At 45.8% G+C, this 13,956-nt stretch overlaps 1 protein-coding gene across 5 annotated transcripts in view; it reads left to right on the top strand.

Annotated features, from left to right (window-relative positions):
• The first annotated feature begins 321 nt into the window (after nt 1-321).
• Nucleotides 322-13,956, top strand: part of LOC135243667 (brain-specific angiogenesis inhibitor 1-associated protein 2-like) — a 62,862-nt gene continuing 49,227 nt past the window's right edge. For 3 of the 5 annotated variants that reach the window (XM_064315647.1, XM_064315648.1, XM_064315646.1), the window contains exon 1: nt 327-1,158. In XM_064315647.1, coding sequence (XP_064171717.1) covers nt 1,087-1,158 — 72 coding nt within the window. In that variant the 5' untranslated portion in view covers nt 327-1,086. Of the gene's footprint in view, nt 1,159-13,956 lie in introns of all 5 variants that reach the window. The other 2 variants (XM_064315645.1, XM_064315644.1) reach the window with 2 other exon arrangements.

Below are 13,956 nucleotides of genomic sequence, written 5' to 3'. Positions count from 1 at the left end.
TTTGGCCCGGTTGTTATACATTATAAACAATCAGGTTCTAAAGCATCATTGCTGTGATACATTTTAAAAGCAGCCACTCCAAGACCGTATTTCTCTGCACTCGCAAACTGGTATCAATGTGGGCAGCTGTCGTTTGGTCTCTGGAAGGTATGGGGGTCTATTTTACGACCATAATCAATGGAAAGTGAGCACAGTCTTAAGAGAACCTGGTGCTGGATCTGGAATCCATTCCAAGGGCCCACTTTAATCTTTGATATAACAGTGATATAATTCACCACTGCCCCCCCCCCCCTCCCTCTCTTTCTTCTTAGGTGCTACTTCGAGAAAGGACACGAGAAATCAATCTGTTTTTGGAAACGAATGATTGAACACAGAAGTCCTTGTTCAAACTGCTGATTGAGCTCAGTCGATGATGCACAGAGAACTTCGCGCTTGATAAAGCTCGAAGAATGCTTTTGGGAAGTTAAACATTCGGGAGCATATTTCACATTTTAACCGGGCCATGGGGTTGCACTGTTTGTTAAAACGGTGTGGCCTGCGCAATGGAGCAAGATATTCTTCCAGTTAATCTTCAGTCAATGTAGTGCGCTGGCCAGAATTGATATGCTCAGGTACAGGAACGTGATTTGGCTTGAACCACTTGATTCGCAGTGGAGACGAAACTCGCCCTCTTCCGACTGCGCGGCATCGCTGAATATTCAGTTAGACTTGATTCAGGACTGACACCCATGCACGGTTGCGATTTTGGAAAGGTTTATTTTAAAATACCGGAGTTGGGAGGCGGTGCAGTGGGAGGGATTTTGGGAGAATCGAGGCGGTACCCTGTAAATTGAAAGCTCCAAGCGTATGACTAGTCTCCAACTCTCTCCCTCCCACCCGTTCCCCTTGCAGTGGCTGTGTGCGTGGGTTAGTGTGGGTGCAGTAAGCGAGCTCATCATAAAAGCTGCAATTTTCGCTTACAGACATCTCCGCGTATTCATACCACCGCAGTTTTGCGTCATATATTGAAATCTTTTACTACCGTTATTTTTGCCTTCAGATACTTTTTTCACGGATAACTCTTCTTTCAATCGGGAAATCTTGTTTATGGTTTTGCCTGGAGCTTCCAAGATGTCTCGTACCGACGAGGTCCATCGCATAACGGAGAATGTCTACAAGGTAAGCCCCTGCAAATTGTGGGAACTAGCAAGCTAGCTTTGTAGGCTAGCTGTCGGGGATATGTCTCGCATTAGATTGTTGTAGCAATCATATGTGTTTGGTTTGGGGGTTCTCTTTGTGAAACATTTAGGCTACTTGTATTTTTGTTTATTATCTGTTTTCTATTTCGCGTAGGCTACTACGCGGTTTTCTATCCACAATGATTGCAAAGGGAAATTATCTTATCTGATCAAATGTCTTATGTCCCTAATCCCTAGAGTAACAGAATTTAGCTTTATCGTTGCAACAGGTAACTTAGCCCCATGCTCACGAACAAGCGGTGAAGGCTATCCATTGGTTTAGACCTCTTCACTAGTCAATCACGGTAGTTCTTTTGCGATCGGGATATTAAATAGGTATCGTTGTCAAAACGGGCGTTCCGCAGTGAGGTTTCCTTTTTTTCTTAATGCTGTACCACATATTACAAAACTCTGTTTTTGTCCTCAATGGCAGAGTCGATGCGACTCTGTAATTAGATAGTCACCATTGATCGTTTGGTCTGGGCCAGAGGTAGGCTATGTAATTCGTCGTTTTCGGGGTGAGGGGTGCTTTGAGACTTTGACTCTGGGGGCGGGTTCAATGATAGTTTTTGGGTGAGTCAAAGTAAAACGTCAGTCTGGAGTTCGCAACTTTGCGTCTACCCTGCTTGGCGTACGATTATTCGATTTTGAGTGTGATCCACACCCTATACGTCCAAGTATTTATTCATCCAGTACCTTTAGTTGCGGACCGTGACGCACAAAAAAGCACCATTCCTCACACCTGCCAGCATATTATCCGTTCATTTTAGCATAGCCCCACAGGTAGCCTATCTCCTCTTAAGTTTGTAGCCTACTGTATTTGAAAGAGAAAACGGAGCGACATTCCGACAGAGGCGTGTTCGTTTCTTGTGACTCCTGCCTTGTTGCGACAGGTTCTGCCAACATTTGCCTTGGGGGTGTTCCACGTCAAAACAAGTTGAGCGAAATATTTGGCTAGATCAAGTGGTTTCAGACTGGAGTTGGCAGTAGTACCTAATGCCTTGTGATTCACGAGTTCACCAGCGTTTTATGTATATTGTTTACAAATGGATCAGAACGCGCCATTCAGTGTTTTTTATTTTATTTATTTTTTATGTAACTTGTTAAAATGACAATGAAAAAGGCAGGCGTTCATCCAGTACGTTGTTGGATAATCCCAGTCGCTCCTGGCCATGTGACGTCATCGGTCTATAACATATGATACTCGGTCATTTCAGCACTTCAAACGGGAACAAAAGAATCTTTCTCTTCCCACATGATACAGAACACTGTCTACCTGTCAGAGGAGATGCCGAACTGAAAAAGAATTGAGAATGGGTTGCCACTGTGTGTGTGTGTGTGTGTGTGTGTGTGTGTGTATGTGGGGGAAGGTAGTATAGCTCTTTGAAAAGGCAAGAGGGAGTGATGCAGATGGACTGGGATTACTGACTAGCACTGAGTACTTAGCATCAACCCACCCCCCCCCCCCTTCCGGATTTTGTCAGACCCAGACGCTGGAGTGGTGGGAGTGGGCAGATTTGTAACATATGCTGCACTCGCTCGTAACAAACCAATCCTACGACTCATCCAGTGACTCCCTCCTAGCTTCTATTGCCCTCTGATCCCGCCTCTTAAACCCCCCCCACAAACACACGTACCGAAAACACTCCAAACCCTACAGCTGCCTGTGTTACCACGCCGTTTGTGATCTCCTCTGCATTTGTGTGTTGAGGTGTCGGAATGGTTACGCAAGCCAGCGCCAGTCTGATCCCTGGGGGGGGAGAGAGCGTGGTTCATGCCGTCCTCGCGTTTCTCTCTCAGGTCTGTGTGAAAGGCAGAAACGGCAGAATGAGACAGATGAAAGGGATCGTGGTTAAAAATTGGAGGATTGAGGGTGAATGTGACCCTCTGTGGCCTCTTGTGTGGTGTCAAGGACACTCTTCCCTCCTCCCTCCCCCCCCCCCCCCCCTCGTGTGAGATATGAGAGTTGGTTTGACTGGCGACGAATCCTCAAGGAGAGAGAGAATTGGACTGCCTCCCCCCCCCCGCTAACCAGCTGGTGCAGACTGGAGGAGTAGGCCAGGAGACTAATCTTCACAGCTTAAGCACAGCAGACGTAAACTAGCTCACCACCGTGCCAGCCCCCATTTCCGTTTAACCTAGTATCCCCCCCCTCCCCCACAGGAGAGGAGCAGAAAGCTCTCCTAGCCCAGAGACTGTCTGTGACAGTGTTGATCAAGCTGATCATGTTTCCATAGAAACCCCAGCCCTCTTCCCACACATATACTCCTTCTCTGTCCAAGACAACCTGAAAGAAGGATGTACTCCAGAGGAGTGTGTGTATGTTTGTGTGTGTGCGTGCGTGTGTGCGTGTGTGTGTGCATGTGTGACAGGTAGGGGGATAGGGGGTAGGGTAGGGTAGGTGAGGATTTTTCAGAGCCTGGTGTCTTGCTGGTGATTTCTGGGTTGTTCTGTACCGCTCTCAGTACCGGGCTGGGGGTTGGAGTGTGTCTGACTCACACCCTCCTGCTGCTGCTGGAGAGAGAGAGAGGGAGAGAGAGCGAGAGAGAGAGAGAGAGAGAGTGAGAGCGATAGAGAGCACGCGAGAGAGAGAGAGAGAGAGAGAGAGAGAGAGAGAGCAAGTCTGCCTCACTGTGCTGTCAGCACATGTGAGACATGATGAGAATTACTCTCTGACCTTACACTCAGTGCAGAGGAGAGCCTTTCACTGACGGACAGACAGACACGGATGGAGAGACGGACAGAAATAGAGAGAGAGAGGGAGAAATGGCGAGAGAAAGACAGTTGGACAGCCTGTGCGTGTGCGAACACGTGCACGTGGAGAGATCCGTGCCACGTTGATCGGGGAACCTGTGGGAAACGTTTCCTGGAACGTTAGTGCTTGGGTGGATGAGGCTGTGTGCTGGGCCGGGTAGTCTGGACTTTAACTTTCGCTAGCGACAGGCTCACATCCGGGCCAAGACCGGGGGAACATAAATGACATTGGTTTAATTTGGCCAGGTACCCTCCTGGTTGCACTGGACGTCCTGTAGCATAATGTGGCTTTTCCGTGCCTGTGCACAAGTGTGTCTGGCATGTATGCTTGTAAGTGTGTTTATGTATGTGTATGTTGTGTGTGTCTGTGTATGTGTGTGTAGAATGTGTACGTGTGTGTGTTGCTGCAGCTGCGTAGTTGTGTAGGGACTTGTTGGGCAGTTGCTGAGTAATTAACTGTACAGTTTGCGAAGTGAAGCCTCTTGACTGCTGCATTGTGACTCATGTAAACGAAGGTGTGTGTGTGTGTGTGTGTGTGTGCGTGTACACATCCATGCATTGCACAGAGTGCATGCTTGTCCATTGATTGCATATCTGTCTTCGGATTAAGTGATTACGTCATTTCCTGTCCGCTTGCACGAGTACTTTGATTCTCCTTCCCTCCCACCAGTAACCCTGTTCCTCAGACTATAATTGCCTTTATGTGCGATAGCTGCCGAGGGAGAAATCATCAGATAATTATCCTCATGATCTTCATTATGTCAATAGCAGCTTCCTCCTGATTGTTCTCTCAGCGTCTGTACATAAGTGCTTTATTGTGTGTGCGTGTGTGTGTATTTGTGTACATGTGCGTGTGTGTGTGTTTTTTCTTTAATGGTGTATGGTGTGTCCCCCTCTTTAAGATAATGCTAGCTTAAATGTTCAGCTTCAAAGTATCCAGGCTCAATGGTACAGGAAATCACTAGGCCCCTGCAGCCCCCCCCCTCCCCCTTCCCCACATAAACACACACACACACAAATGAACATCCACTAATACACGCACGTGTGCTCTTGTGTGTGGGAATGATTTGAGTGTCCGTGTGTATGTGGCACACACACATGACCATAGCTTACGGGCTCCCTCTGGCTCAGCTTGGGTTCTGCTGATGTAGCTCTGACCAGGCCATCTCTTTGGGGGGGCGGGGAGGTGGGTGAAGGCGTGGCCAGGCGAAAGTTTTTTAGCCTGGCAGTTTTGATGGGGGGGAGGAGGGCCACAGTGTGGCCAATCAGAGCTTGCAGCACACCTGCCAGGTGTGTCTCATTTGTCAAGCCAAGGCCATGACTCTGTGTGTGTGTACGTGCGCTTGTGTGTGTGTGTGTGTGTGTGTGTATAAGTGCATGTGTGAGAGAGAGAACGAGAGCGAGTGAGTGAGTGCACTCATTGTTCTTTTGTGTGTTTGGGAGCTCCTGCAGGTTGTGTGGAATGCCAAGTATCTAGGTGAGGCCATGTTTTTTAGTTCTGCTGCCGTTTCTGTGCCAGCGGATCAGGGCCGTCCAGGTGTGTTAAGTGGCACTCGTCATACTAACTGAACACACCGTGCCGTGGGAGGCGTCCCTTCGCGCGCTGACCCCGTTAAGGCGACCGCCGTGACGTCTTTTCCGCTCGCGTCGAAACTGGGCTCCCAGTCCCCAGCGGAAGAGACTCTCCCTCAGAGCAGGGCGCTTCTCTTAACACGATCAAAAACCCCCCCCAACACATTTTATACGCCTAGGACGTTGAGTGTGCGAAAAGTAGAGCAATCTCTCGGCCTGTGCGGTGTGCAGGTAAGCGCTTGAATGTGAGGGAAGGTTCGGTTCCGGTGTCCACCTGGCTTCTTTTTTTTTTTTTTTTTTTTTTTTTGGAAGCGAAGTGTTTTTCCAAGGATTGCTCTGGCAGTCGTGAAGAGTAGGCCGATGCATTTAAAGGACGCCTGGCTCTCCTACGTGGCACACTTTTTTCATGTAGGAGGTCTGTACGGGTAGTTTCTTAGCAACAAGGCAGCATGAAGTGTCTGTGTTATGTCACCATCGTGAGATGTAGGAGCTTGTGTGTGTGTGTGTGTGTGTGTGTGTAAGTGTATTATGTATATTGTATATGTATAATGTAAGATACACCACAGCATGCCGTATATGGAATGACCAGGTGGTGACTAGCACAAGGCTGTAAGCCAAGGACTGTTACTCACCCTGAAATGCCATATATATTTTGCATATGCAGTGGCATGGAGTGGTTTCTATCTCTCATACCATGGCTGTAACTACAATACATGGGAAAATTGTAATAAACTGCATATTAAAACCTTTTAATCAAGTACAAAACTAAAACCATTATGTACAAATTCGCCACTTAGCTAAATATAGTTCCTCTGGTAACGGTAGGTGACACCTGAGTTCGGATTCTATCACTATCAGCTGTCGAAAACATAAGAAAAGAGAGAATACATTTAACAATAAAAAACTAAGTACACATTGTTGGTATGATATGTTTCACGTACAGTATCATGAACAGTCAGTGTTGTTATTTACTCTAATAACTAAGTTACATTAATATTTCCAATCTTAAATACTGCACCTCTGACCGCAGAAATGCTTATCTTGATGTAATTTGTTGCAACTAAGGTATTTGCTGGATAAAAACACTTTTTGTCCTTATATTTAACCTTAGGGATTGGTTTGGTGAATCAACTGTTATGACCTGTTGCCGTGGTTACGTTTCCTTTTCTAAGCCAACAATTTGAAAGTTTTCGGGCAGTGATTTTAGGACTGTAATGAGGTAAAGTACCCGGATTACTATGCCTATACACAAATATAATGCATGGCTGTCAACCAATCAGAATTGAGTATTTATCCAAGACACGGTGTGTGTGTGTGTGTGTATATTCAGTGAGCTCCATAATGTTTGGGACAGATTTAAAAAAAAATTTGGCTCTGTACTCCACAATTTTAGATTTGTAATCACACAATTTGTATGTGGTTGAAGTGAACATCTTAGCTTTTATTTTAGGGTATACATTTTGGTTTTATCATAATAATAATATAATAAACCTTTATTTGACTAGGAAGTCACATTGAGTTTAAAACCTCTTTTACAAGTGAGACCTAGCCAAGACAGGGCCAAAGCAGTATAAATTTATATAATACCATGTAGATATTACAGCACTTTTTATTTTCTGAGAAATAAGAAAAAAGAATCAGAGATATGCTTCAGTATACTTCAGAATTTATTCTGCTGCTGCTATCAGCACTTACATCATCAATGAAGACAAGTGAGCCAATATCTGTGGCATACATGTCCAAACCATAACACTCGCTACCACCATGTTCTACAGATGAAAGGAGGTTGGAGGCTTTAGACCTCGGGCAGTTTCTATTGGCCGCCATTCTCTGCTCTTGCTGTCACTCTGATACAAGTGAGACCTTTTTCCAGAACCATACCAGCTCTTTTAGGTGCTTCTTAGAAAACTGTAACCTGGCCATCCTGTTCTGTGTCAAATTAGTGGTTTGCATCTTGCTGTATAGCCTCTGTATTTCTGTTCATGTAGTCAATCTCTGCACAGTTGTCACTGACGGATCCACACCTGCCTCCTGAAGAGTGTTTCTGATCTGTTGTATCGCTGTTTGGGGTTTTTTCTTCATTATGGTGAGAATTTTTTAGCTGTCAACCGTAGAGGTCTTCCTTGGCTAGAATCAAAACTAGATACCGAAAACTCTCTTATACCTGCACTAAGGAAGCAACTGAACACACCGGACTAATCAGAAGCATCTGTGAAGCCATTTGTGCTGAACATTGATGTCCTCAAATACGGGGACTATTTATACAAACACTGTAATTGTACATGGTGAAACCAAAATGTATAAAAATGGCCTTAAATAACAAGCCGAGAATATGCACTTTAACCACGTGTGAATTGTTTGATTAAAAATCTAAAAATTATATATATCTGTCTTTGTCCCTAACATTATGGTACTCACTGTGTGTGTGTGTGTGTGTGTATATATATATATGTGTGTGTGTGTGTGTGCATGTGTGTTGAGACTGTTGACTATCTGCATTGCTTGGTTAATGAACATGGAGCGTAGGTGCTCTTTGGACTGTTTTGTGCAAATACCAGCTCCATTTTTTGCAGAGAAAACATCACTGAGAATTAAGCCATAGGTTCTGTTTTTCTTTCAGAGAAGGGCAGCAGCCGAACGGAAGTCCACATCAATAAGGTCATGAGAGCACTTTAACACGTTGTCATGACATTCTTGCGCTATACCGTAAAGTAACCTCATGCCTCAATCGGTCCGGTGATGTTTCAGAACATAGTCACTCAGCTTTGAAATGGCTTCTCGTTGTAAATATTTAAAGTGGAAAGGGAACAAACAGCTGAGTTGTATCTGAATGCTTGTTGGCGCATGCTAGTACTCGCACATACACACAAATGTGCACTTGCATGCGCTGTCACACGCGTGCACAGCGCGCACACGCACGCGTGTTCTCACAATGGGGGCGGGAGGCTTAGAGCTGAATTCCTCCTCCTCCTCCTCCTGCTTTCCTTTTTTTTTTTTTTTTTTTTTGCTCCAGCTCTCATTCTTCTTGTGCTGAGACAAATGGCATCGCCCACGACCGAAACAGAAATACTCGTGCTTAACATTATCGTGTTACTGTCTGTACAAATGTACCTAAAGAAGATTCAGTTACGTAGTGTTACTCTCTGTACAAATGCACCTAAAGATTCAGTTATGTAGTGTTACTCACTGTACAAATGCACATAAAGATTCAGTTACGTAGTGTTACCCTCTGTACAAATGCACCTAAAGATTCAGTTACGTAGTGTTACCCTCTGTACAAATGCACCTAAAGATTCAGTTATGTAGTGTTACTCTCTGTACAAATGCACCTAAAGATTCAGTTAGGCTATGTAGTGTTACTCTCTGTACAAATGCACCTAAAGATTCAGTTATGTAGTGTTACTCTCTGTACAAATGCACCTACAGATTCAGTTATGTAGTGTTACTCTCTGTACAAATGCACCTAAAGATTCAGTTAGGCTATGTAGTGTTACTCTCTGTACAAATGCACCTAAAGATTCAGTTATGTAGTGTTACTCTCTGTACAAATGCACCTAAAGATTCAGTTACGTAGTGTTACCCTCTGTACAAATGTACTTAAGGAAGATTCAGTTACGTAGTGTTACTCACTGTACAAATGCACATAAAGATTCAGTTATGTAGTGTTACTGTCTGTACAAATGCACCTAAAGATTCAGTTACGTAGTGTTACTCACTGTACAAATGCACATAAAGATTCAGTCACATGTAGTGTTACTGTCTGTACAAACGCTCCTAAAGAACATCCAGTCATATAGTCTTACTCTCTGTACAAATGCACCTAAAGATTCAGTCACATAGTGTTACTCTCTGTACAAATGCACCTAAAGATTCAGTCACATAGTGTTACTCTCTGTACAAATGCACCTACTGAAGATTCAGTCACATAGTGTTCCTCTTTGAACAAATGTACCTGAACATTCAATCACATAGTGTTACTCTCTGTACGAACTCTCTGTAACACCCGTCCATTTGGGATTCAAAACTCAAGGCATATCAATATAAAAAGCAGGTGGTGTGGTAAAAGTGTTGTGGACTGAAATGTTGCGGCTTTGAATCCTGGGGAGGGTGGGGGGTGCGCTGTTGTTGTAGTTGCACTGAGGAAGATAATTAGCTAAATTTTTGGAGCTGGCTGGAACTAGAGCAGATGGCTAACAGATGATAATTAATGTAATTCAGTGTAGTGTGATGTAATGGGATGTATTGCGATGTAATGTAATGTAATGTAATGGAATGGTTTGGAAATAAACAGCTGGAGTCTTGGTGCCTTTGGAGATGGGGAGGCTTCTGTAAAGGCAGGAGCCATGCATGCATGCCTGCGTGCACAGACATTGGTGCAAGTGAAGTTTTCTTTGGCATCACAATGGCAAATGAAGGTTCATGTGTGTGAGTGGCTGGCAAGGAGTGTGGGTGGGGTGGGGGGTTGGGTGGGTGGGGGTGGGGGGGATTAAGATGAGACTTGTCCCTCCTTCAGTCACAGCTGAGGTTGTTCGCGGTCGGTCGCCCGGGTAACCATGGCCTGCCGGTGCGGCTGTACGTTTCCTTCGGATTGCTCAGCGGCGTGGGATTCTCCCTCCGCTCCTGCTGGGCCCCGCAGCCTGTGGGGCTCTGACATCTCTAGATTGGTGACATCTTGGATCTGGCTCCCTGGTTTCCTCCCCCCCTCTGCTGTTTTCCATGTGCACTTGGAAGCTGTGTGTGCCGTGAAACCCATGACATGCTACCCTGTGAGCATGAGGGGGAAGGAGAGGGGAACACTGAAGGGCTGGATGGGGAGAGATGGAGAGGGAGAAGGAGAAGGAGGATGACAATCTCAGCGATGGCCTTTTTTCCTCTGTCTCTCTCTGTTTCCCTCTGTCTTCTGTCTCTCTCTCTCTCTCTGTCTGTCAGAGATAATTGGAGGATTGCCTGTGGACTGCAGGGGTGTGTCCACAGTGGCATTTAATCTGAGCGGGGGCTGGAAGAGAGGGGGATTGCTTTGGTGGAATCTGTAGCTGTTTATTTATTCTCATTATTCTGTAGAAATACCCCCCCCCCCCCACAAACACACACACACACACACACCATTGATCCACGCATGCATGTGCACATAAACTCATACACACAAATATTCAGCTGTTGCTGTCTGTAGGAATATTCTCTCTCTCTCTCTCTCTCTCTCTCTCACTTCTTTCACACACAGACACACACACAGGGCTATTTGGGGAAAATATATATCTCTCCATGGAGCTGTTAGAAGTGACACATCAGTGATAAAGCATCCAGCTGAAAAATACACTAATATAAACAAAACCAAGCCATAGGCCTAAGTGTTTCTCTCTTTCTCACACACACACACACGCACGCACACACACACACACACACATACAGAGCTAGATATGATTCCAAAAGCACCATCATTCGTAACATGGACTACAAACAGAGCTGAACAGTGATTCATTCAGTAAGATCGGCATTACCTCTTATTATTGAAAGAAAAATGTTGTGTTCTTTGGATTACATCATACTAATGAATGCATATTGCCTAGCAACGATATATAGCAATGGAATATCAGCCACTTTTTTATTTCATTAAAATAAAATAAAATAATAATGATGTTCCCAACTTTGGAGTGACCAGTGAGGGTACCTGTCTGATTACAGTAACTAGCTGTATGTGCTACCAGTTTTCTTTTCATTCTACAGTATGCAGTCACTGCACCATAGGAGTTCATTAGTATAAGTAGTGCGATACGAGTGACTAGAGAAATTCCTCTTGAGTCGCGATGAGACGAGGGCAAACCCTCTGATTGGAAACCCTCTCTCTCCGAGCGATGCCGCAGCCTATCAGGTGCCACCCTGCCGAGCTGCCTGCCGCAGCTGGCCTATCGCGGCCAAGATTCCATACCAGCCGGTGCTTCGCGAACTCTTGAACCCGCTGGCCAGGAATTTTATTTTTATCCCGCAGAAATGAAGTGGCACAGGGGGGGGTCTGTTGTACACGGGAAGTTCCGCTCGCTCTCGAAACAATCAAAAAATCTTTTTCAGAAGAGTGGCAGAGATGTGCAGCTTTAGAGAGGCACTCTGGTTAATGAGTCACGGTTAGCTCCGCACTCTGGAGGATGCCCATCTGAAGTACTTAACCGCAGCGGTGCTTTTCAGAAGGGGCCAACCTTAACTGCAGCACCAGTTAACGGCATTGAAAGATCGGTGAATCTTTCAGTGCCTCCATCTCCTTCTCTGGACTCGTTCTTCCTCTCAATCCCTCTCTCCCCTCGCTTATCATCTCCCTGCCCTTCACTCTGTCTCATTCTCCCTTATTCTCCCTTAATTCTGCCTCTCCCTCCCTTCTTCTCTCTCTCTCTCTCTCCTGGCTCTGTAGGTTCTGTGTGGTTGGGCGCACGCACCCAGACCAAACTGAAGCACCGCTCTGCTCCACACCACTTCTGCTCTCTTTAATATTCTTTAGCACATTATTCAGGTCACAGTGCTCCTTCTTAAGAGAGCCAGTGCTTTAAGTATGAGCCCGTGTGCATGAGCTTGAGCATGCGTGCATGTGTGTGTGCACAAGTATTTATGGATTTGTCTGAGAGAGAGAGAGCGAGAGAGAGAGACATCTGTCTGTATCTATACTCTACCTTCCTACCCTAGTACTATACCTGTGTGTTTGTATGCTCTACATTACTACCCTAATACTGTACCTGACTGCTGCCATACTCTACATTACTACCCTAATACTGTACCTGATTGCTGCTATACTGTACATTACTACCCTAATACTGTACCTGACTGCTGCTATACTCTACATTACTACCCTAATACTGTACCTGACTGCTGCTATACTCTACATTACTACCCTCATACTGTACCTGTCTGCTGCTATACTCTACATTACTACCCTCATACTGTACCTGTCTGCTGCTATACTCTACATTACTATCCTAATACTGTACCTGACTGCTGCTATACTCTACATTACTACCATAATACTGTACCTGACTGCTGCTATACTCTGCATTACTACCCTCATACTGCCTGGTTTACATTCTGTCCTGCTGCTGTATACTCTACATTGCTACCCTAATACTGTACCTGACTGCTGCTATACTCTACATTACTACCCTAATACTGTACCTGACTGCTGCTATACTCTACATTACTACCATAATACTGTACCTGACTGCTGCTATACTCTACATTACTACCCTAATACTGTACCTGACTGCTGCTATACTCTACATTACTACCCTCATACTGTACCTGACTGCTGCTATACTCTACATTACTACCCTCATACTGTACCTGACTGCTGCTATACTCTACATTACTACCCTAATACTGTACCTGACTGCTGATATACTCTACATCACTGTGCTGTATGCTGTGCTGTGCTGAGTGAAGGATCTGCATTCATGGGATTCCTCAGCATAATGAAAGACTTTATGAGTTTTCTTCCCATTACTGCTCTGTCGTTCCGACTCAATCTGGAGCTCCGTCAGAGAGAGTTTAGTGTGTGTGTGTGTGTGTGTGTGTGTGTGTGTGTGTGTGTGTGTGTGTGAGTGTGTGTGTGTGCGCACGCATTTGTTCGTGCCCCTCTACAGTCTCGTGGTGGCTGTTAGTTTGGAGGCATGTACAGTGAGTGGAGGTTGACTTTAAAAGTTATTAATGTCTTTATTGTTCCCACACAGTGAAAGTGGAACAGGCATTCCCCTTAGCCTCTGTATCTAAACAGAGAACAGAGGTGCAAAAGAAAATCCCACGCGCACCCACACACAAGCGCACGCTCCACGAACGCGCGCACACACGCATGCACAGGCATGCACACGTGCAGCCTGCATGCAAAATGCGTCCCGCCCGCCGCCGCCTGAGCATGCGCGAGGGACGGGAGATCTCCGGGGCTGTCAGACTCGGCTCCGCCGGCGGCCGCAGCCGACAGAAGAGAAGTCCCCGCCGCACCTGCCGTTAGGCTCCTGTGTAATTACAGAGCGGGGGGGGGGGGCGTAGTTTTAGGGTAGCCATTACCGCGGCGGGCTCACTCTCCCTGTTCCGCCCCTCCCGCGGTCGATTAGCGGCACGCCTGCGGAATGCGGCCCTGCGCAGCGCGACGCAGCCGGGGCATGCGGTACCTGCGCCGTTACCCCGAGCGTCCCGTTTCTGCCTGTATGGCCCGAGGCACTTCCTGGTTTTTAAAAAAATAATAAAAATAAAAATTCTACCTTCTGTTTTTATTTTACTTACACGCATGCATGCATGAATGCATACAGGCATGCATGCATACGTGCCGATATACATATGCATGTACATGCACACGTACATTAACTCACATGGTGAGTATTGGTGGTATGAGGTCATCCTGACTTTCCAAGTTAGAAAATTTGATAGCTGCCGTTTTAGG

The sequence above is a fragment of the Anguilla rostrata genome, chromosome 17, assembly GCF_018555375.3.
Source record: "Anguilla rostrata isolate EN2019 chromosome 17, ASM1855537v3, whole genome shotgun sequence".
In the NCBI taxonomy this organism is placed as follows: Eukaryota; Metazoa; Chordata; class Actinopteri; order Anguilliformes; family Anguillidae; genus Anguilla; species Anguilla rostrata.
The sequence above is the reverse complement of the archived record's forward strand: the minus strand, read 5'-3'. Positions and strand labels throughout refer to the sequence as shown.